General features: G+C 48.6%; 1 protein-coding gene across 3 annotated transcripts in view; it reads right to left on the bottom strand.

The window, feature by feature from the left end:
* The window catches only part of ZDHHC20 (zDHHC palmitoyltransferase 20), a 158,586-nt gene extending 133,827 nt beyond the window's left edge, over positions 1-24,759 (bottom strand). For 2 of the 3 annotated variants that reach the window (XM_073613446.1, XM_073613445.1), the window contains exon 1: positions 24,553-24,759. In XM_073613446.1, the coding sequence (XP_073469547.1) occupies positions 24,553-24,670 (118 nt within the window). In that variant the 5' untranslated portion in view covers positions 24,671-24,759. The remainder of the gene's footprint in view (positions 1-24,552) is intronic. The other variant, XM_073613447.1, reaches the window with a different exon arrangement.
* Between the last annotated feature and the right edge of the window lie 206 nt (positions 24,760-24,965).

Genomic DNA, 24,965 nt, shown 5'->3' with positions numbered 1-24,965 from the left:
TAAGACACAGGCTGGAGGGGCGTGACACAGCCTGGGACTGGCAGAAATCCACCCACACCATGTCATTTCCACAAAATGATAAAGATTTGATTTCAAATATATATTTGTATGATGATTTATTTATATAAATTATTATTTTTTACAAGAATTATTTTTACTGTGTTCCAAATCCTTTTTTTGTTTGTTTTTTGTCGAACATGTGACCAGCTGCAGAGGACTAGCCCTAGGACTAGCTGGGTCATGTGACAGCTGTATATTGATTAGAAAAAAGGTACTTCGATTTTTTTTTTTTTTTTTTTAATTAAATAAACTACAGTGCCATCATCAACATACAAAAAGCAAAAGGACAATGTAAAAATAAAAACGGTGTTTGTTTATTATCACTTTAATAAGACCAGGACAGGAAACTTGTAGAGTAACCAGTCGCAGTTGATAAATTCCACCCTTGTAGGTGTGCCTCTCACTGGAATAGAGATCACTTGACATTGTGCTTCCTATACACAAAACAAACAAAACGTTGTGCACCCGGACTCAGATGGCTTAAAATTCTGTACTGTATATGCACAAATGCCAAGGATATTCACTATGTCCCCATCCTGAATATAAACAGCGTAGGTAGCTGTGCACAGAGCCATACATCTTCAATTTACAGTATGAGGCCCAGGAGTCTGAGAATGACAGCTTCCATCAGAGGCTTCTTAAAGGGGTATTTTGCATCAAAGAGATTCCATTGAAATGAATCTGTGTGAGAACTAAAGCGGTTAAACTACTCCACGCATTTGTTATAGGCGATATAATGCCTTCCCTTTATTACATGTTTTGTGTCCACTTTAAAGGGAAAGTAAAGTGTTTTTGTTAACAAGCACATTGTTGTTAATTTAGTGTATACCTAAAAGCCAGATATGAAAATAAAAAGTGTAATTGCAAAAATTTTTTAGTTTTAGATACGGTGGGAAGGGTTAGAAACTCAGTCGTATTTTATAGCTGCCAAGTCCTCAATGAAGGAGATTTCCCTGAACTTCCTATACCCTGAGGTACAAGATACAGACATTAAAACGGAATTAAACCAAAAATTTAATATACTGCAGCTTATCAATCCCTAGATATGGTGGCCATATTTTTAGGCTTTTTTCAAGCAGGACTGTGTGCATGGACCCTACATGTGTATCTAAAAAACATTAATAAGGCTGTATATATTCTACTTTAAAACAATTCTGTTGCTAACAAAGATTAGAAATAAATGGTATCCTGCAATGAAACACTGAATACACACCTCTCCTGCTGCTCATACCGCTGAGCTCTTCACCGTCGGTATGCGGCCGCTAGCGGGGGCGGTTTTACCCCCCTGCTAGCGGCCGAGAAAGGGTTAAAACCACCGCACAGCGCCTCTGCAGAGGCACTTTGCCGGCGGTATAGCCACGCCGTCCCATCGATTTCAATGGGCAGGAGCGGTATACACTCCGCTCCTTCACCGCTCCGAAGATGCTGCTAGCAGGACTTTTTTTACCGTCCTGCCAGCGCATCGCTCCAGTGTGAAAGCCCTCGGGGCTTTCACACTGGAATTATTAAAGCAGTGGCTGTTTCGGGTCGGTTTGCAGGCGCTATTATTAGCGCAATAGCGCCTGCAAACCGCCCCAGTGTGAAAGGACCCTTAAAGTGTCGATTTCTGAGTCCCTCACTGCCTGCTGTGGTTTCTCCTGTGGTCCCTTACTCCACCACATAATGAAGGGGTGCCCTGTCAAAGACAGAGTGCAATGGGGTGCAAGTAATTCACCACTCTGCAGAATTCGATCATTTTAGGATTACTGGCCTCCCGCTTCATTCAGTGGTGCAATTCACTAGTATTAAGACACTGGGGGTAAAGGGAAAAACCACAGCATGTGGAGCGGCACCAGAATATAGACACTCCTGGACATGCAAGATCTAGTGCAGGAGAAGGCGAAATCTCTGTTTTCTTTGCAGTGGACCATTTATATAAAAAGAGAAAAGTCACTTTTGTTGAAAAAACACAATTCCCTCTGGAAGAGATATCAATGTACATTGCAAGAATTTTAACAAACTTTGTTGCAGATTCCTGTTTCTGCTCTGAAGTAATAGCTGTTCGTTTGACCATGTACTTTGGATAACGATTCTGAATGAGAGGGTCTGGTATTATAATCACCTGGTACACACTCAGTCAGGGTCTGCATCGTTTTAGAAGAGATTAACCTTTCGGATGTATCTCACCAAAATATAATTTCTGTTACAGGGGATGCCTAAAATTTCACTTTGTGATGACTTCTGGGAAAATCAGCGAGTCAATTACACAAGTAGGAAATATTTTTGGAGGCATTCTATACACCTAGATCAGGGTTTCTCAACTCCAGTCCTCAAGGCGCCCCAACAGGTCATGTTTTCAGGATTTCCATTATTTCGCACAGGTGATTTGATGTTTCACTGCCTTAGTAATTACCACAGCTGTTTCATCTGAGGGAAATCCTGAAAACATGACCTGTTGGGCGCCTTGAGGACTGGAGTTGAGAAACACTGACCTAGATTGTACAGAATGCCTCCAGATTGCTATATTGCTTTGCATTTTACAGAAATTTACCGGACGGCAGATGTAAAGGCAAAGGTAATTTTAATAAAATTAACATCCTGTGAACACTAGAGAAACTTCAGATGGGACTTGTGTCAGAATCACCTGACAAATGGAAATGACATGGTTTTCAATGGTGCCTGTTCACATCAATGCAACTCAGCACAGTCCGATTTTGGAAAAGGTCACTGTACTGACCCGTTCTGCTTTGGTACCACATTCCAGCATAATTTGGCCCCATAGAATATGAAAACCAAAACAGTACCAAAGCAGAACTCCAATTTGCACTACATAATCGCACTGAAAGTCAGATCAAAATCGGATTGCAGGAGTCTGAACCTAGCCCAAATTACAATATAGTTTGTGTAGCAATTTTATGCGCTATATATATTTTTTTCTTTTTAATTGTTATTTTTTTTCTCCATAAAATTGGAGTTACTATGTAAGATCTTTAATTTAATGACAGTATCCCAATAATGAATCTGAAATACTTTAAATCTGCATTGTTTGGGCAACTCCTTCACAAAAGAGGGTTCTCAGTCAGTCTTTAGCACTGCTACACACAATTTAATGCTTTGTGTAGTGATCAAGTTTTGACACTATTAAATAAGAGCCTTAAAATGACGACACATGTCAGTCTGATAATTTCACTAACCCACTGAAGAGATCCCAGCACAGAACAATGCTGCAGCACAGCTTGAAGGCTGACAGCTGTATAAATCCTAATCCTTTAGTATTAATCTTACCAGGATTGGAATCATCACTTGACTTCTTAGTTACAAGGACAACCATCAATATCACTTGCATTATAAAAACTGCAAATGGACATATACCCAGAGGCTGCAAAACTGCTGAAAACTCTAAAACTGCACTTCCTTCAATGCAGATGTCACATTATTTTTGTGCTAGAGAAGCCACTGCTTGAAAATATGCAACAGCCCTTACTGAAAATGTGAGCGTTGAGATACATGCAGAGGACACAGACTACCTGCTTAGTACCCAAGTCTTCCATCCAGCCACAGCTGCAAATGACTATTCCACCTCACAAAGATCTGAGAACACATGCTAGAGATGAGCTGGAGAGAAGAGATGAATTTGCGTGTCCTCTGAAATTGTGCTCTTTGTTCACTTCAAGGAGCTGTAGGCCAGGTCATTCCTGCCTCCTTGTTTATGTGGATTGTGGTGCAGGATGATGGTCCTGTAATAAAGACCAGTCACTTCTGCTCTCTCTCCCCTTGTGCAGGGTGACTGGTCTGGTCTCCGCCCTCCTTTAGTTTTCTGCAGGCAGCCTGTAGTGTGTGGACTTGTTGGGCCCCTCCCCACAGCTCTGCTCTGCACAGGCTATGAACAGCAAAGTGATGATGTCGCTGCTGTTTTTACAAAGGTTTGCAATTTGGTGCAGGAAAATTCATTCATCTTGGCTGTTGAAGAATTTGTTTAAAAGGTAACTCCACTTTTGTTGAGAAAACATTCCCCCCCGGGTGATGTACATTGCAAGGATTTTAACAAACGTTGTTGCAGAGTCCTACCTTTTGTTATTCTGAAGGACTAGCCGTATGGCCTAGTCCATGTGCAATTGAATCTGTATGGGAGTGGTTTTATAATTATCAATCATCTGCTGCACTTGCAGGGCTCTAATAAGGAAAGTGGCAAAGTCTGCATCCCCTTAGATGAGATTTACCTTTGAGAGTATCATACCAAAAATGATATTTTTGTTGCAGGGGATGCTCAAAATATGACTTGTATCTTAGTACAGATGTCTAGGAAAATCAGTAAGCCAATCACACAAACCGGAAATGACATTTTCCGGGGGCGTTCTGTACACAATCTGTATACAGAACAGCTCCAGCCAGCCATATTGCATTGCATTTTACAGAGAATTACAGAGCTGCAGATAAAAAAAGAAAGTTCATTTTAAATAATGTTCAAATTATAATATGACTTGTGTCGCAATTGTACAGTGCCTTGAAAAAAGTATTCATACCCCTTGTAATTTTACACATTTTCTCATGTTACAATCAAAAACGTAAATGTATTTTATTGGGATTTTATGTGATAGACCAACACAAAGTGGCTCATAATTGTGAAGTGGAAGGAAAATAAATGGTTTTCCAAATTTTGTACAAATATCTGAAAGGTGTGGCATGCATTTGTATTCAGCCCCCTTTACTCTGATACCCCCAACTAAAATCTAGTGGGACCAACTGCCATCAAAGGTCCCCTGATTAGTAAATAGAGTCCACTTGTGTTTAATTTAATCTCAGTATAAACACAGATGTTATGTGAAGCCCTCAGAGCTTTGTTAGAGAACCTTAGTGAACAAACAGCATCATGAAGGCCAAGCAACACACCAGACAGGCCAGGGAAAAAGTTGTGGAAAAGTTTCAAGCAGGATTAGGTTATGAAACAATATCCCAAGCTTTGAACATCTCACGGAGCACTGTTCAATCCATCATGGAAAGAGTATGGCACAACTGCAAACCTACCAAGATATGGCCATCGACTTAAACTGACAGGCCAGGCAAGGAGAGCATTAATCAGAGAAGCAGCCAAGAACTCTGGAGGAGCTGCAGAGATCCACAGCTCAGTTGGAAGAAATGGTCCAAAGGACAACTATTAGTTGCGCACTCCACAAATCTGGCCTTTATGGAAGAGTGGCAAGAAAGCAATTGCTGAAATAAAAGGCATACGAAGTCCCATTTGCAGTTTGCGAGAGGCCATGTAGGGGACACAGCAAACATATGGAAGAAGGTGCTCTGGTCAGATGAGACCAAAATTTAACTTTTTGGCCTAAAAGCAAAACACTATGTGTGGTGGAAAACTAACACTGCACATCACTCTGAAAACACCATCCCCACTGTGAAGCATGCTGCTGGCAGCCCCATGTTGTGGGGATGCTTTTCTTCAGCAGAGACAGGGAAGCTGGTCAGAGTTGATGGGAAGATGGATGGAGGGCAGGGCAATCTTAGAAGAAAACCGGTTAAAGTCTGCAAAAGATGTGAGACTGGGGCATGTTTGTAGTTGACATTTAGCTTTTTATTTTTTGGAGTTAGAGGATTTTTCAACCATTTGATATGATCAACCAATTGCATGCGACTTAGGGAACATTCTGTAATAAATATAGGTATTGGACATCTACAGTAATAGGCCAGCAACATCACTCCAAAGCACTTGACATTTATTACAGGAGCCAGACAGAACAAAGCAGGCATCAGCTTACATTTAGGGCAGAGTTCAGGCTGAGCCTCGAAGGAGTGGCGTTAGTTCACTAGGAAATAAGGTATGCCTTGTGCCATTTTAGCTGCAATTTAAAAAGAATCTGTCACTTTATTCATTCGGGGCAAAGTGACAGGTTCTCCTGTTAGTCTTAGCCTCACCCACCGATACTCACCTTTGCTGCACTCCTCTAGCGCTTTGAGTTGAAAATACCTAGTACTTCCAGGTATGGTGGAGCAGGTGACTGTCTCCCCTTACTTATTGGATGCAGTACTCAGACCTGAGCACCTAAGCCTGCATTCACACCTACGCAGAGCGAAATCCTGCTGATTTTGAAGCATTGTGTTTCCCTGCAGACAGGCTGGGGAAGAGCTGGGTCATGTGACAGTTGTATATCGATTAGCAAAAAGGTGCTTTGATTTTTTTATATTAAAATAATTACAGTGCCATCATCCATATACAAAAATAAAAGGGATAATGCAAATTAAACAGTGTGTGTTTAGTATCCCTTTAACCACTTGCCGACCAGTCACTGTATATATATAAAAGGCGGCAGGTCAGTTCGATATCGCAACCCGCACCTGTAAGCGCTCTGTGTAGTGTGAAACGCGTAAGTCTAATTACCAAAAAAGGCCTCTAAACTCAACTGCCTAAAAACGACATTAAACAAACCTGTGTACATGTACACACAACATAACATTGGATGAGTTCAGGGGCAGCTGAAAAAAGCATCCAACTACCTCTGAGCGTCCGTTTACCAGCAGCAGTGTACATGAGACCTTAGGCCTCAGTTCACACTGGGACGACTTGTCAGGCGACCTAGTCGCCTGACAAGTAGCGTCCCGCTCTCCGACTTAGGAAAAGATTCCTGTATGACTTTGGGGGCGACTTGCATTGACTTCTATACAGAAGTCGTTTCGCAAGTCGCCGCTCCTGTCGTGACCAGGTCGCCTGAGGCAGTCGCGCTGTAAGTCATGCTGCCTCAGTGTGAACCGACCCTAACCCCCCAATCAAACCCCTTTGTGTCAACTTGTGTGCACGTTATCAGGCCAAAATCACCAGGGTATGTAAACTTTTGATCAGGGTCATTTGGGTAATTTCTGTTGCGATTATGATTTAAAAAGAATAAACAGTTGATTGATAATAAATGGCTTCAGCCAAACACTAAACATGAGTGAAAGAAATGTTTTTGTGTTATCATTCATATTCTCTGAAAATCGCCCACAAAATCATAAATGTTGCCAGGGTATGTAAACTTATGAGCACAACTGTATACAGTATATTTGAAAATTAACCAGTCCTGATGTACTGAATGCCAGGACAGTCCAAATACCCCACTAATGACCTTTTTTTGGAAAGAAGACAGTCTGGGGTATTTAGCAAGAGGCATGGCAAGTTTTTTGAAGTTGTCATTTTTTTTATCACTTGTTTTTAGAAAATAAAGAAATTCAATAAAATGTTTTTTTTCTTTGGACATATTGTCAGCAATGCATCATTTTTACACTGTCATTGAATCTTACAGAGATGAACACTGGAACAGCAATTGTTTAAACTGTGATGATTGGCTTCCATTCATGACCCATTGTTTACTATTGTGATTGGCTACAGCTATCACATGGTACAGGGTGCTAATTGGCACCATGTGATCACTGGTGACAAATCACAGATCACACACAGTAGTAAACAATTCTGGATTGCATTCATGACTGTTGCTTACTAGGTGACACGTGAGCACAAATCGATCACATGGTATCTGAGCCAATCACAGCAGTCCGATACTGAGCACTTTAATCTGCTGTGTCCAGTGAAGATTGTGGGGCAAACAGTGCGCATGAGCGGGGCAATGCACTAGTATGTCGTGGTGCCTGCTCAAGCCACTGATCAGCAGTAAAATTACTGTGGGCCAGACAGCAAGTGGTTAATTCTTTCCAGAGTTTACAGAAAGTGTGGCTTTCCAATTAACTTTAGGGCTCTTGCACACAGGCTTAACAATTTTTTTAAAAAATGGAGCATTTGTTTAGCTTCTTTTCTTTTTTTTTTTGTAATGGATCGAACTACAGACATATTGTTGTTATAGGACAATGCATACAGTGGTGTAAAGATCCGCAATTCAGTGTGATGTAGTTAATGCTGTAAAAAAGAAAAAATACTAATTTATGCATATATACACACACAAGTACATACTAGTGTATCTACGTAAATTGCAAGATATTTAGGAAACATATCTTTTGTTTTTTTACCTCCAAGATCCTGCATATAAACATCAGTAAATTATTATGTCCATGTGCAAGAGGCCTATTGCCCAATCACATCACAACATTTATTTTTCTAGTTTAGTTCTCAAAAGCAACATTCTAACGGGCTGCTATTTGCAACATCTGTAAACTTCATTCCTCCAGGATCCATCAATTAGCCCAGTACATAGAGAGAGACAACAAAACCCATTACTATGAGCACAGTCCATGCAGACGTCAGTCAAGCTGGATGCATATATCTTCTGCTCTATGCTCTCAGAGATGTTTACGACTATTGGCAAAGTCTATTATGTAATATCAAGTACCATTACAACATGACAGGAAATGTGCACTTCTGAAAGTCTCATAAACACAGACAAAAACAAATTATAACAAGTTAGCAATAACATTCTAAAGTACAAGTGCCTGCTATACTAACATAAAAGGTTTCTATGTAAAAACGGTTGTAAAACATGTGCGTTAAAGCGACAAACAATATCCTTAAAGCGAAGTTCCACCCAAAATGGGAAGTTTAAGGACGCCTGACCCCGACATGCCACATTTGGCATGTCAGGGGGTCGCCCTCCCTCCCTGCAATCTTCTGGGACAGGTCACACATCCCAGAAGATTGCCCTGCCATTCAGGAGGCGTAGCGCGACTTGTGCATGCGCAGTGCGCACCCAGCTGTGAGGCCGTAAGCTGTCACAGCTGGGTGCCCACACTTGTGACGCCGGCGCAACGGAGAGGGAGAGAACCGAGGCTTCGGGCAGACGCATCGCTGGACTGTGGGACAGGCGAGTGTGTTTATTAACCTCCCTGGCGGTATGATTATGTCAGATTTTTGCATCTCAAAGCGGTACAATTGTTTTGTATAGAAATTTGGAGTTTATTTTGTAGGCCTGTAATTCTTAGCAATAACACACTTAAATCTTTCCAAACAAGAGTCTAGTAGATATCCCGGGTATGATAAAGTTTGAAACACAAAATCATAAATTATAATATAATAAATAACTATAAATAATTATAAAAAATAATAATAAAATTAATTTCCCCATGATTCACTATCGCTCAATTCTGCAAGTGTTCTGATTTATTATCGCCGTTTTCTAGCTGGTCTAAAACCACTTTTGACGTAAAGGGACACTTTTTGGTTGCTATGGACAATCTCCAGTTTCCAGGCAGAAAGAACAGTATATATTATCTAAAACTGCATGCAGGGCATGGGCCAAAGCACTGGGGACAAAAGGGATGTGAAATGATTTCATACAGTAATGTAATCTGTAAGATTACTGTGTTAAGAATTTTCTATTTTTTGAATTTGGCGCCCGGCCTCCGCCCCTGTGCGTTGCTCACAGGGTACGGAACCTGGCACACAGAGGCATCGGGCGGAGGACACAGCCCACAGACACAGCAGGGGGACATGGTAAGTATACTGTACCAGGATCCTGCAATGCAATCCCCGAGTGTGGCTCGGGGTTACCGCTAATGGTACTGAAATTTAACCGCGAGTCACACTCGGGAAAACCGCCAGGGAGGCTACACTTTTTTGTAGCTGACTTTTAATGAACACAGAAAGGGCTGGAATTCTGCTTTAAGCTGGGTATACAGAACGTATATTTTTGCACAGCCTATGGACTGAACGAAAATAATCAAACGCATCTCTCCATCCACGCATGAATGGGAGAATCTTCCTTTGCGGCGATTGTATTATAACAACCACAGCCAGTGCCTGCCAGAACACCGGGACAAGGGCTGCATCTGATTGGATGCAGCCACTGTTCACCTGACAATTTTCTGCCCTACTCCTTCAACTTTTCATTTAAAGGATGTCTGGCGGGAGGTGACTGAAGGACACCCACATAGAAAATTTAGGCTAGTTGCTCAGGAACAGGACAAAATTTGTATAGTGTACACACAGTTTTATTCCTCAAAAATAACCCATACACTTCCACTAATTAATTTCCCCATAATCTGTCCTTAAAATAGTTTCTTACAGTATTTCTTTCCCTCCTTCCTCCATGCACTCCCCAAACCTTCAATAGCTGCCCCCCCTTAAAAACGTACCTGACCCAGATCTCGATTCAGCACTGTGTGTCTGCTGCAGCTCCTCTCCTCTCACAGGGGACTCGGCAGCAGTGGGAGACATTGGTTCCCCCTGCTGTCAGTCAAATCCAGTGATGAGGGAGCAGGGGGCAGTGCCGAGCCACACAGTGTGTGTCTATAGATGCAGAGAAGAGAAGGAGCCAAAAGTGTCAGTGGGGGACCCCAGAAGAGGAGGTCTTGAGCCACTCTGTGCAAAACCATTGCACAAAGCAGGTAAGTACTGTAAGAAGCTTTGCAGGCCCTTCAAGCCACTGGAAATAACTAAAAGGAGGAAACCACTTTTTACAGGCTGAAAATGTCTGAAGTACACCAGAAAAACACAAAAAAAAAATGCTTAAAGTGATTGTAAAGCCTCGTTAAAAAAACAAAAACAACAACGTGTACACTATGCAAAATTACCTGCTCTATGCAGTTGATCTGCAATAAGCAGCCTGAATCCTCCTCTTCTCGGGTGCCTCTTTGCTACTCTTGTCCCCTCCCTCCTGTTGAGTGCCCCCCAAAGCAAGCTGCTTGCTATGGGGGAACCCGAGCCAAGCTGCAGCTTCATGTATCCATTCAGACATGAAGCTGTCGTTTGGCTACGCTCCTTCTCTCCCCTGATTGGCTGACTTTGATTGACATCTGCGGGAGCCAATGGAGCCACTGCTGTGTCTCAGTCAATCAGGAGGGAGAGTCCCAGATGGCTGAGGGATTCGTGGACATCGCTGGACAGAGATGGGGCTCAGGTAATTATTAGGGGTGCTGGGGAGGCTGCTACACACAGAAGGCTTTTTATCTTAAAACATAGAATGCATTAAGATAAAAAACCTTCTGCCTTTGCAGCTCCTTTTATTTCAAGCATCAACAGGGGCTCCCATTGAAGTCTATGGGGCCAAAATTGCCCAGATCTGCCTCAAACGTAACTCCTGTAGCTTTTGGAGTGTCAGATGTCAAGCCACAGGCACCTGAGTGCTCATACTGTATGTAAACAGCCACCATTGAAATACATGAGATTGTGTTTGTTGAGCTTTAAGCTACAAAATACTCAGATGTGAATGGGACCTAAAGAGCCAGTGTAATCAAATTAAAGATTTTTTTTTTTTAACCACTTTAGCCCCGGAAGATTTTCCCCCTTAATGACCAGGCCATTGTTTGCGATACGGCTGCGTCACTTTGACAAATGCGTGGTCGTGCGACATTGTACCCAAACAAAATGTATGTCCTTTTTTACCCACAAATGGAGCTTCCTTTTGGTGACATTTAATCACCTCTGTGGTTTTTATTTTTTACGCTATAAACAAAAAAAAGCGAAAGTTTTGGGAAAAAAAAACAAAAAAAACACCACAATATTTTGTACTTTTTGCTATAATAAAAAAAAAAAAAAATTGCAATAAGCGTATATTGATTGATTTGCACAAAAGTTATAGCATCTACAAAATAGAGGATAGATTTATGGCATTTTAATTTTTTTTTTTTTGCTAGTAATGGCGGCGATTTGCGATTTTTATTGGGACACACATTGCAGACATTTTGACGATTTTTTGGGATCATTGACATCTATACAGCGATCAGGGGTAAAACTAGCCACCGATTACTGTATAAATGTCACTGGCAGGGAAGGGGTTAACACTAGGGGGTGATCAAGGGGTTAAACGTGTTCCCTATGTGTGTACTAACTGTGGGGGGAATGTGACTGACTAGAGGAGACCAATCGTTGTTCCTACTTGGTAGGAACACATGATTGGTCTCCTCTCCCCTGACAGAACCAGGGGTTTGTGTGTTTACACACACAGATCCCGGTTCTCGTTCTGCCACGAGCGATCGCGGGTGACCGGCGACCATCATGCCCGCCAGGCACGCGCATCGGCTCTGGGGACACGCTACAGCATCTTAAAGAGCCGACGTACAGCTACCACGTCTCACACAGGGGAGCCAACCTGCGGCGGCTGGTCGCGAAGGGGTTAAATAAGATCCTGCTGAAATCACTAATTCACAGATAAATGAATTAAAACAAATCAGTAAACTAATATAAACAGAATATATACACATACTGTATTGCCAAAAGCATTGGGACGCCTCCCTTTACACGCACATGAACTTTAATGATATCCCAGTCTTAATCTGTAGAGTTCAATATTGAGTTGGCCCACCCTTTGTAGCTATAACAGATCCAACTCCTCTAGCAAGGCTGTCCACAAGGTTTAGGAGTTGGTATGTTTGACCATTCTTCCAGAAGTGCATTTGTGAGGTCAGGCACTGATGTTGGATGAGAAGGCCTGGCTTGCAGTCTCCACTCTAAATCATCCCAAAGGTGTTCTATCGGGTTGAGGTCAGAACTCTGTGCAGGCCAGTCAAGTTCCTCCACCCCAAACTTGCTCATCCATGTCTTTATGGACCTTGCTTTGTGCACTGGTCCAAATCATTTGGTGGAGGAGGGATTATAGTGTGGGGTTGTCTTTCAGGGGTTGAGCTTGGCCCCTTCCAGTGAAGGGAACTCTTAAAGCGGAGCTCCACCCAAAAGGGGAAGCTCTGCTTGTTTGCTTCCTCCCCCCCTTCGCTGCACACGCCCACTCTAGCCCTCTGGATACAGGTTCTTCCAACACCCGGGCTCTCTAACTCTTCCAGAATCCCTCCAGTCCCCTGGACCTGTTAGTTGCCTCCGCACTCTCAGTCCTGCAGACACGCTCAGCTGTCCCAACTCTCCCAGTTCTACGGGTGGGTGGTCAATCTCTGCAATATGGATAACTTCTCCAAACAAGGGCGCACACCCATCACCACTCTGAGCTATGGTCGGCTCCTGCCTTATACCGAATATGCACACTTGTGCACCTAAATGGAATGCAGGTCTCTAGTAAGACCTGGACACAGGATTGGAGACTTCTTACCACTCAAAGTTCTTCCAAGTCCAGGCTCTGATTTGGGATTAGAAGACCTGGAGAAAGCTGTAAACAGTTATCTCTGCTCACAATAAACACTCCAGAGCCTCGAACGTTGCATATCCTGTGTGCCTTTTTCCTAAACTCAGTCCGTCGATATACACACACACTCTATTTAACAGACACAGTAACATCAACAAAGTTATAAAAATAAATAGTAGCAGAGAATGGGCTCAATTCACAGCACCAGGCTAAATCATCATATTTTCGAAAAGTGTTCATTTAAAGGTTAACTCTACTTTCGTGGGAAAAAAAGCAAATAAAAAAAATAATATAGCATATACAATTGCGTCATATTGTAATGGAGTATTAAAAACTATCCTTCCTTTCCACTCTGCAGTTCTGTAACTTTCTGCAAAGTGCAATGCAATATTGGCTACCTGGAGATGTTCTGTACACAGAATGTATACAGAACGCCCCCCCCAAAACATCATTTCCTGCTTGTGTGATTGGATCCCTGATTTTCCCAGAAGTCTGCCCTAAGATAGAAAGTCAGGTATCAGGCATCCCCCTGCAACAAAAATTTCATTTTTGGTGAGATACCAAAAATAGGAAATCATGTCTAAAGGGATGCAGACCCTGCAATTTTCCTCAGAGCCCTGCAGGTGCAGCAGCTGGTTGATAATTAGGAAACCACTCCCATTAGATTCACTTACCACATGGACACAAACACACAGGGATTGTTTTTTCTAAACATAAATGGAGGAGTTACTCTTCAAGCACATCCCATCCAGCCCAATTCTGAAATTTCTCTCCTACATGTAAAATTCATATTTTTTTTTGCTAGAAAATGAAATAGAACTCCCAAACATTACATATGTTTTTTTTAGCAAAGACCCTAGAGAATACAATGGTGGTCGTTGCAACTTTTTATCTCGCATTAAAGTTTAAACATAAAGGTTAAACCAATTTTTTTGCATAATGTGAAAGATGAAGTTACGCCGACTAAATAGATACCTAAGATGTCACGCTTCAAAACTGCACACGCTGGTGGAATGGCGCCAAACTTCGGTATTTAAAAATCCCCATAGGCGACGCTTTAAAATTTTTTACTGGTTACATGTTTTGAGTTACAGACTAGGTCTAGGGCTAGAATTATTGCTCTCGCTCAAACGTTTGCAGCGATACCTCACATATGTGGTTTGAACACTGTTTTCATATGTGGGCGGGACTTGTGTATGTGTTCACTTCTGCGCGCAGGCACATGGGGACAGGGGCGCTGCATTTTTTTTTTTTTTATTGTTAATTTTACTTTTTTTAGTTTGACACTTTTTTAAAAAAACTAATTTTTTTTTTTTTTTTTAAAGTGTCAAACTGGAGAGACTCTTTACTTTTTAGTGCTGTAGCGCCTCAGAGTGAAAGTAACCTTACCGATTACTATTATTCCATAACTGTCCTGCAACATGAACTAGTACTTTGTCCATATTAGCAGAGAAACAGGTTAATTGCATAGTAGACACTATAGGCTCTCTGTACCTGCCTTCCCCTGCGTGCCACTTTAGCTACCATAGCCCTAAGAAATACCTGGTACTTCCAGGATCCAGCTACTAATACTAATCTTACCAGTCATTGGGGGGCAGCTCTGACATGAGGAAGCAAAGCCCTGCTTGTACCATGACAGAGACTCAGTGTAAGCTATGGCATGCCATGACAGTAAGGGGCAAAGGTCAGCTGCAGGAAGACCATAGCAGTTCTAGTGAGTAGGGGGTTTTACACACACACACACTCCAGGCAGTGTGTAAATCCGCAAGCCGACTATTGGTTATCAGACTGAAGTGGTAGAATTACTGCCCTCGATCTGACGTTCGAGGCGATACCTCACGTGTTGGATGACCCTCGTTTGCGTGCATGCGGGACCAACGCGTGCATTCGCCTTTGCGTGCTAGCAGGGGGGGACGGGGCACTTCATTTTTATTTTTTTAATTATTGATTGTATTTTTTTTAATGTTTACATTGTTACTTTTTTTTTTTTTTTTTTTAAATCACCGTTATTGCTGTCACAAGGAATGTAAACATCCCCCCTCTTCTCCCTGTTACTCTTTCCTTTCCCAGAGGGTGAAAACCTTAGCTCTGCTCCCGGACCCCTCCCTATATCTTTTATTGTATGATCACTGATCTGCTTTGTAGGTCGTGTTGGAGCACTAGGTTTATTGGTTGAAATTAAGGTCACCATGACTGAGTTATATAGCCAACACAGGTATATGTGTCAATGCATTCTGTTTTCCTTTTTACTAACATTTAACAGTCCAGATTTCTGCATAACCTGTTTATCATATGCTGACTTTTACGGCTGTACCCATGTGTGTCGCAGTTTTATGTCTTTTTTATTTTTCTTTTGGCGAAATTCACTAAACTTTACTGTTAAAAGGAGGAAGAAAAAACCCCCCCACACATCCCTTATGACAGCAACAGGCACATGACGGGCACTCTTTAGGCTGGCCATACATACACGGACGAATTTCGAAAGAATTTTCTTTCGAAAATCAGAACATGTGCGTTTTGTCATCCAATGGTGCCAACATTGATTTCGGCCAACCAAGCCTTCAATTTCATCTCATGTTGCTACAGAAAAGAATTTTCGTGGCTGGGAATTATCTTTCCTTGCACATGCTCATTTCTTTTTCGATTACATTTCTTGCACGATTCTCCCATCATTGATTAGAAAATCGCTCGTTTCTCAAAAAATTTCCAACATGTCCGATTACTGCACGAAAATCAACTGTTGCTGCAGCCCACTAATGGTGTGAAATACGAACAAAAATTCTCAGATAAGATTTGCGAAATTCAACCATGTATGGCCTGCCTTATGAGGGATCTGGGGTCAATAAGACTCCAAATCCCTCCGCTGCTCTTAAAAGCATTCAAAAACACCAAGATCGGTATTGTTGAATGTATTTCATTATTTGAAAATGGCATTGAAAACATCTGGGTAAATCGGACGGATGTCATGTCATTGCTTCCGGGTTACTATTACTGACAGCCTATCGAAGCCGATCCCGGCTTTGTTGGGCCGTCAGGCGGATGTGCCAGCTGGTCGCCTGGGCCTTCCAGTGGGACGGGAGAGCCTGAGAGCGCCGTGGAAGGTGGTGGGAGGGGGGGACGTCTCCTCCTTCTGCTTGTAATAGCAATCAAGCGGCTAGTTAGTTGCTCCGATTGCTATTACAAGAGAGTCGACTGTCGGCTCTAAAAAACGGTACAGGGGTGATGCTTGCAGCTGCACTTAAAGTCAAATAATGTACTAGTACATGATTTGGTGACAAGTGGTTAACCTAAATATGTTTTTTTTTTTCTGTGTGTGTGTTCACATATGTGTATTTTATAAATCATAGTCTATCATTTTCATGTACTTCTTCCATTTGAAGCACCTGGTTCTAAACTGACCACACAAAGCACAAAAGCTGATCTGTTCTTGCATGGTAATTTTTCACCCTTTGACCTGCTATTCAGAGGTACAGGACACTGAAGACACACAGCATGCCTTTATTGGGCAGTCTGTTCAGTTGCCATGCCCCCTAACCAATCACAGCCAGCCTCTAGTACACCCCCCCCCCTTTCCAATCATAGCCTGTCTCTTGAACACGTCCCTTGCTCAAGCACAGCCTACATCTTACCGCAGGAGGAACAGACTATGGAATTCAGGCACACCGGGTGTCTGCACGGTCTCCTGCAAACCCCCCCCCCCCCCCCACAATGAGGAAGAAGAGATACGTGGTCACATGACAAAGCTTTTTGACCTTGTAAAATAGGTAAGAAAGATAATTTCCGAAGCAAAAGCATATGTGGTGCCTGCTAAGTTATGACTGTATTAGAAAGTGTCTAACATTGGATGTTTACAGCTACTATAAAGCCTCCCTTGGCTCCATTCTGGGAGTTCTCAGAACAGATCTTACCGGGGGTGCTGGGTGTAACTTTAACCACTTGCCGCCTGCCCACCATCAAATGACGGAAGGACGGTGTGGCTCTCGTTCTGGGTGGACATCATATGATGGCGTACCCGAACGGGCGCACAGCGCGGCCATGCCGTATTGCTGGGACACGACGTGACCCGATCTCTGTAAAGAGCCGCTGACCCATCTCTTTAACCATGTGATTGGCTGTGTCCAATCACAGCCGGTCACATGTAAATACAGGAAGTGCTGAGGAGAGCCAATCGGTGGCATCTCCTCGCAGAGGACAGCAAGACAGGTAATCAGGGCACTGATCATCAGGTGGTGGTGAAGGTGCCCTGTATTGAGGTGGTTAAACAAGCTTGTTAAAAGCCAACTAAAGCCTCTCAGAGAGAGGGAACTAATATGGAATTTGTCAGGATGTGAATGTGCCACCCACCACTGGTCATTGTATTGGAAGGGGACAGTGATCCTTATCCTTCATTCAGAGATCATATGGAGGATCCCAGCACTGTATACACAACACACATCTGTTATCTGATCCCAGGAAATTCCTGTACACTCTGAACACCCAGTCATGTGCTGGATAACTGAAGAAAACATTTATGCCCCGTACACACGGTCGGACTTTGTTCGGACATTCCGACAACAAAATCCTAGGATTTTTTCCGACGGATGTTGGCTCAAACTTGTCTTGCATACACACGGTCACACAAAGTTGTCGGAAAATCCCATCGTTCTAAACGCGGTGACGTAAAACACGTACGTCGGGACTATAAACGGGGCAGTGGCCAATAGCTTTCATCTCTTTATTTATTCTGAGCATGCGTGGCACTTTGTCCGTCGGATTTGTGTACACACGATAGGAATTTCCGACAACGGATTTTGTTGTCGGAAAATTTTATCTCTTGCTCTCCAACTTTGTGTGTCGGAAAATCCGATGGAAAATGTCCGATGGAGCCCACACACGGTCGGAATTTCCGACAACGCGCTCCGATCGGACATTTTCCATCGGAAAATACGACCGTGTGTACGGGGCATTACAGTTTTGGTGTGAAGAATCTCAACTCCTTTATCCTAAGGCCGCGTTCACATCTGGCGTTTTAAGATCTCGGGCAGAATCGCAGCAATGATCCCAAATTGTACTGCAATATTGGCAAAATGCACCACACGTTCCAGTGCCATTGATTTTCATGGCATAAATGTGATGCAGCTCTGCCGCGAGAAGACACAACGTGTGAAGCTAGTCACCAAAAAAAAGCAGGATCTTCTTTTAGACAACAAGCTTTGTACATTGAGGTAAGCTGTGGCAAAACCAAATTGTGTTTAGGTGCCATTGAAAATGAAAGGCACCCAAACACACATGGTGCACTTTGTCATTATTGCAGTGCGATTTGGGATTGCAGAGATTCTGCACAAAAACAAACAGCTCATAGAAATGACTGGATAGAGACAACCCAACATCACCAGGCTGAGCAGTCACATGAAACTGCACTAAAAATATAGACAACACACAGCCTGTGCACTGCATAAATCTCAGAGGAAGCATTGTGTGCACACACAGGAAGTGACACTGTGTATTACACACACACCACTACTGTACACAGACACACACTTCATAGCTGTGGTATGGTACACATCAAACTGAACAGAGCACACAGCAGACAACTGGAGGCAGCGCACAAGACAGAGGCTACACAATATACACATAATGAATACTACAGTGGATGTCACACTGTGCACACATTAAACACTCAGGGGAGGGGGCGCACCGTACACACACACCGGACCCTTAGAGGGGGCGCACCGTACACACACCTGAATAGTCGCGCCAGACACACACCGGACCCTTACGGGGGGCGCGCCGTCCACACACCGGACCCTTACGGAGGGCGCGCCGGTCCACACACCGGACCCTTACGGAGGGCGCGCCGGTCCACACACCGGACCCTTACGGAGGGCGTGCCGGTCCACACACCGGACCCATACGGCGGGCGCGCCGGTCCACACACCGGACCCATACGGCGGGCGCCGTCCACACACCGGACCCTTGCGGCGGGCGCGCCGTCCACACACCGGACCCTTGCGGCGGGCGCGCCGTCCACACACCGGACCCTTGCGGCGGGCGCGCCGTCCACACACCGGACCCTTACGGCGGGCGCGCCGTCCACACACCGGACCCTTACGGGGGGCGCGCCGTCCACACACCGGACCCTTACGGGGGGCGCGCCGTCCACACACCGGACCCTTAGAGGGGGCGCGCCGTCCAAACACACCGGACCCTTAGAGGAGGCGCACCCTACACACACACCGGACCCTTAGAGGGGGCGCACCCTACACACACACACACACACACCGGACCCTTAGAGGGGGCGCACCCTACACACACACACCGGACACTTAGAGGGGGCGCACCCTACACACACACACCGGACCCCTAGAGGGGGCGCACCCTACACACACACACCGGACCCCTAGAGGGGGCGCACCCTACACACACACACCGGACCCCTAGAGGGGGCGCACCCTACACACACACACCGGACCCTTAGAGGGGGCGCACCCTACACACACACACACACCGGACCCTTAGAGGGGGCGCACCCTACACACACACCGGACCCTTAGAGGGGGCGCACCCTACACACACACACCTGACCCTTAGAGGGGGCGCACCCTACACACACACCGGACCCTTAGAGGGGGCGCACCCTACACACACACCGGACCCTTAGAGGGGGCGCACCCTACACACACACCGGACCCTTAGAGGGGGCGCACCCTACACACACACACCGGACCCTTAGAGGGGGCGCACCCTACACACACACACACCGGACCCTTAGAGGGGGCGCACCCTACACACACACACCGGACCCTTAGAGGGGGCGCACCCTACACACACACACACACACCGGACCCTTAGAGGGGGCGCACCCTACACACACACACCGGACCCTTAGAGGGGGCGCACCCTACACACACACCGGACCCTTAGAGGGGGCGCACCCTACACACACACCGGACCCTTAGAGGGGGCGCACCCTACACACACACACCTGACCCTTAGAGGGGGCGCACCCTACACACACACCGGACCCTTAGAGGGGGCGCACCCTACACACACACCGGACCCTTAGAGGGGGCGCACCCTACACACACACCGGACCCTTAGAGGGGGCGCACCCTACACACACACCGGACCCTTAGAGGGGGCGCACCCTACACACACACCGGACCCTTAGAGGGGGCGCACCCTACACACACACCGGACCCTTAGAGGGGGCGCACCCTACACACACACCGGACCCTTAGAGGGGGCGCACCCTACACACACACCGGACCCTTAGAGGGGTCGCACCCTACACACACACCGGACCCTTAGAGGGGTCGCACCCTACACACACACCGGACCCTTAGAGGGGTCGCACCCTACACACACACCGGACCCTTAGAGGGGTCGCACCCTACACACACACCGGACCCTTAGAGGGGGCGCACCCTACACACACACCGGACCCTTAGAGGGGGCGCACCCTACACACACACACCGGACCCTTAGAGGGGGCGCACCCTACACACACACCGGACCCTTAGAGGGGGCGCACCCTACACACACACCGGACCCTTAGAGGGGGCGCACCCTACACACACACCGGACCCTTAGAGGGGGCGCACCCCACACACACACCGGACCCTTAGAGGGGGCGCACCCTACACACACACACCGGACCCTTAGAGGGGGCTCACCCTACACACACACCGGACCCACACACACACACACACACACACCGGACCCTTAGAGGGGGCGCACCCTACACACACTGGACCCTTAGAGGAGGCGCACCCTACACACACACCGGACCCTTACAGGGGGCGCACCGTCCACACACACCGGACCCTTACAGGGGGCGCACCGTCCACACACACCGGACCCTTACAGGGGGCGCACCGTCCACACACACCGGACCCTTACAGGGGGCGCACCGTCCACACACACCGGACCCTTACAGGGGGCGCACCGTCCACACACACCGGACCCTTACAGGGGGCGCACCGTCCACACACACCGGACCCTTACAGGGGGCGCACCGTCCACACACACCGGACCCTTACAGGGGGCGCACCGTCCACACACACCGGACCCTTACAGGGGGCGCACCCTACACACACACACCGGACCCTTACAGGGGGCACACCCTACACACACACCGGACCCTTACAGGGGGCACACCGGACCCTTACAGGGGGCACACCGGACCCTTACAGGGGGCACACCGGACCCTTACAGGGGGCACACCGGACCCTTACAGGGGGCGCATCGTCCACACACACCGGACCCTTACAGGGGGCGCACCGTCCACACACACCGGACCCTTACAGGGGGCGCACCGTCCACACACACCGGACCCTTACAGGGGGCGCACCGTCCACACACACCGGACCCTTACAGGGGGCGCACCGTCCACACACACCGGACCCTTACAGGGGGCGCACCGTCCACACACACCGGACCCTTACAGGGGGCGCACCGTCCACACACACCGGACCCTTACAGGGGGCGCACCGTCCACACACACCGGACCCTTACAGGGGGCGCACCGTCCACACACACCGGACCCTTACAGGGGGCGCACCGTCCACACACACCGGACCCTTACAGGGGGCGCACCGTCCACACACACACCGGACCCTTACAGGGGGCGCACCGTCCACACACACACCGGACCCTTACAGGGGGCGCACCGTCCACACACACACCGGACCCTTACAGGGGGCGCACCGTCCACACACACACCGGACCCTTACAGGGGGCGCACCGTCCACACACACACCGGACCCTTACAGGGGGCGCACCGTCCACACACACACCGGACCCTTACAGGGGGCGCACCGTCCACACACACACCGGACCCTTACAGGGGGCGCACCGTCCACACACACCGGACCCTTACAGGGGGCGCACCGTCCACACACACCGGACCCTTACAGGGGGCGCACCGTCCACACACACCGGACCCTTACAGGGGGCGCACCGTCCACACACACCGGACCCTTACAGGGGGCGCACCGTCCACACACACCGGACCCTTACAGGGGGCGCACCGTCCACACACACCGGACCCTTACAGGGGGCGCACCGTCCACACACACCGGACCCTTACAGGGGGCGCACCGTCCACACACACCGGACCCTTACAGGGGGCGCACCGTCCACACACACCGGACCCTTACAGGGGGCGCACCGTCCACACACACCGGACCCTTACAGGGGGCACACCCTACACACACACCGGACCCTTACAGGGGGCACACCGGACCCTTACAGGGGGCACACCGGACCCTTACAGGGGGCACACCGGACCCTTACAGGGGGCACACCGGACCCTTACAGGGGGCACACCGGACCCTTACAGGGGGCGCACCGTCCACACACAACGGACCCTTACAGGGGGCGCACCGTCCACACACAACGGACCCTTACAGGGGGCGCACCGTCCACACACAACGGACCCTTACAGGGGGCGCACCGTCCACACACAACGGACCCTTACAGGGGGCGCACCGTCCACACACAACGGACCCTTACAGGGGGCGCACCGTCCACACACAACGGACCCTTACAGGGGGCGCACCGTCCACACACAACGGACCCTTACAGGGGGCGCACCGTCCACACACAACGGACCCTTACAGGGGGCGCACCGTCCACACACAACGGACCCTTACAGGGGGCGCACCGTCCACACACACACCGGACCCTTACAGGGGGCGCACCGTCCACACACACACCGGACCCTTACAGGGGGCGCACCGTCCACACACACACCGGACCCTTACAGGAGGCGCACCGTCCACACACACCGGACCCTTACAGGGGGCGCACCGTCCACACACACCGGACCCTTACAGGGGGCGCACCGTCCACACACACCGGACCCTTACAGGGGGCGCACCGTCCACACACACCGGACCCTTACAGGGGGCGCACCGTCCACACACACCGGACCCTTACAGGGGGCGCACCGTCCACACACACCGGACCCTTACAGGGGGCGCACCGTCCACACACACCGGACCCTTACAGGGGGCGCACCGTCCACACACACCGGACCCTTACAGGGGGCGCACCGTCCACACACACCGGACCCTTACAGGGGGCGCACCGTCCACACACACCGGACCCTTACAGGGGGCGCACCGTCCACACACACCGGACCCTTACAGGGGGCGCACCGTCCACACACACCGGACCCTTACAGGGGGCGCACCGTCCACACACACCGGACCCTTACAGGGGGCGCACCGTCCACACACACCGGACCCTTACAGGGGGCGCACCGTCCACACACACCGGACCCTTACAGGGGGCGCACCGTCCACACACACCGGACCCTTACAGGGGGCGCACCGTCCACACACACCGGACCCTTACAGGGGGCGCACCGTCCACACACACCGGACCCTTACAGGGGGCGCACCGTCCACACACACCGGACCCTTACAGGGGGCGCACCGTCCACACACACCGGACCCTTACAGGGGGCGCACCGTCCACACACACCGGACCCTTACAGGGGGCGCACCGTCCACACACACCGGACCCTTACAGGGGGCGCACCGTCCACACACACCGGACCCTTACAGGGGGCGCACCGTCCACACACAACGGACCCTTACAGGGGGCGCACCTTCCACACGCACCGGACCCTTACAGTGGGCGCACCGTCCACACACAACGGACCCTTACAGGGGGCGCACCTTCCACACGCACCGGACCATTAGAGGGGGCACACCCTACACACACACACCGGACCCTTACAGGGGGCGCACCGGACCCTTACAGGGGGCGCACCGTCCACACAATGGACCCTTACAGGGGGCGCACCATCCACACAACGGACCCTTAGAGGGGGCGCACCCTACACACACACCGGACCCTTAGAGGGGGCGCACCCTACACACACACCGGACCCTTAGAGGGGGCGCACCCTACACACACACCGGACCCTTAGAGGGGGCGCACCCTACACACACACCGGACCCTTAGAGGGGGCGCACCCTACACACACACCGGACCCTTAGAGGGGGCGCACCCTACACACACACCGGACCCTTAGAGGGGGCGCACCCTACACACACACCGGACCCTTAGAGGGGTCGCACCCTACACACACACCGGACCCTTAGAGGGGTCGCACCCTACACACACACCGGACCCTTAGAGGGGTCGCACCCTACACACACACCGGACCCTTAGAGGGGTCGCACCCTACACACACACCGGACCCTTAGAGGGGGCGCACCCTACACACACACCGGACCCTTACAGGGGGCGCACCGTCCACACAATGGACCCTTACAGGGGGCGCACCATCCACACAACGGACCCTTAGAGGGGGCGCACCCTACACACACACCGGACCCTTAGAGGGGGCGCACCCTACACACACACACACCGGACCCTTAGAGGCATTTACCACATACATAAAAGCAGATGTGTATTGTACACAGCGCAGGACTCATACATTGTACATACACAGTACACTTGGTATACAGACACATAGGAGGGAGGACACCCCGTACACAGAGCGGTGTGTAGCGGGGTAAGTACTCACATATACACAGCTCCAGCACGTAGGCGTAGTAGGACCAGCACACCACCAGGGTGATGAACAGCACCGGGATCCAGCCGACCACCCGCTGGCAACAGCGCAGGACGTGAGACGGAGCCATGACCTCCCGCCGCTGCCGGTGCCGAGCAGCTACTGTCACTGGAGGGGGCGGGGCCCGAGGAATAAGTGATTTCCCCGACCACTCCCGCCGGCCGACGTCACTGCCCACGCCACGTCACGGGGGAAGTGGGCGTGTGGAGGAGGTCAGGCTGGCCCGGGCTATCCTCCTGTAAAGAGGGAGGAGGAGTCATTGTAAGATGAGGGGCGGGACTCTTCTCTCATGCTATGAGAAGTTCTGGATAATATACAGAGGGTGTATGTAAGGAACTCGGAGGGGAGGAGGGGCTTCAGGTGTT

Source organism: Aquarana catesbeiana, linkage group LG02 (assembly GCF_042186555.1).
Source record: "Aquarana catesbeiana isolate 2022-GZ linkage group LG02, ASM4218655v1, whole genome shotgun sequence".
Lineage (NCBI taxonomy): Eukaryota > Metazoa > Chordata > Amphibia > Anura > Ranidae > Aquarana > Aquarana catesbeiana.
The sequence above is the reverse complement of the archived record's forward strand: the minus strand, read 5'-3'. Positions and strand labels throughout refer to the sequence as shown.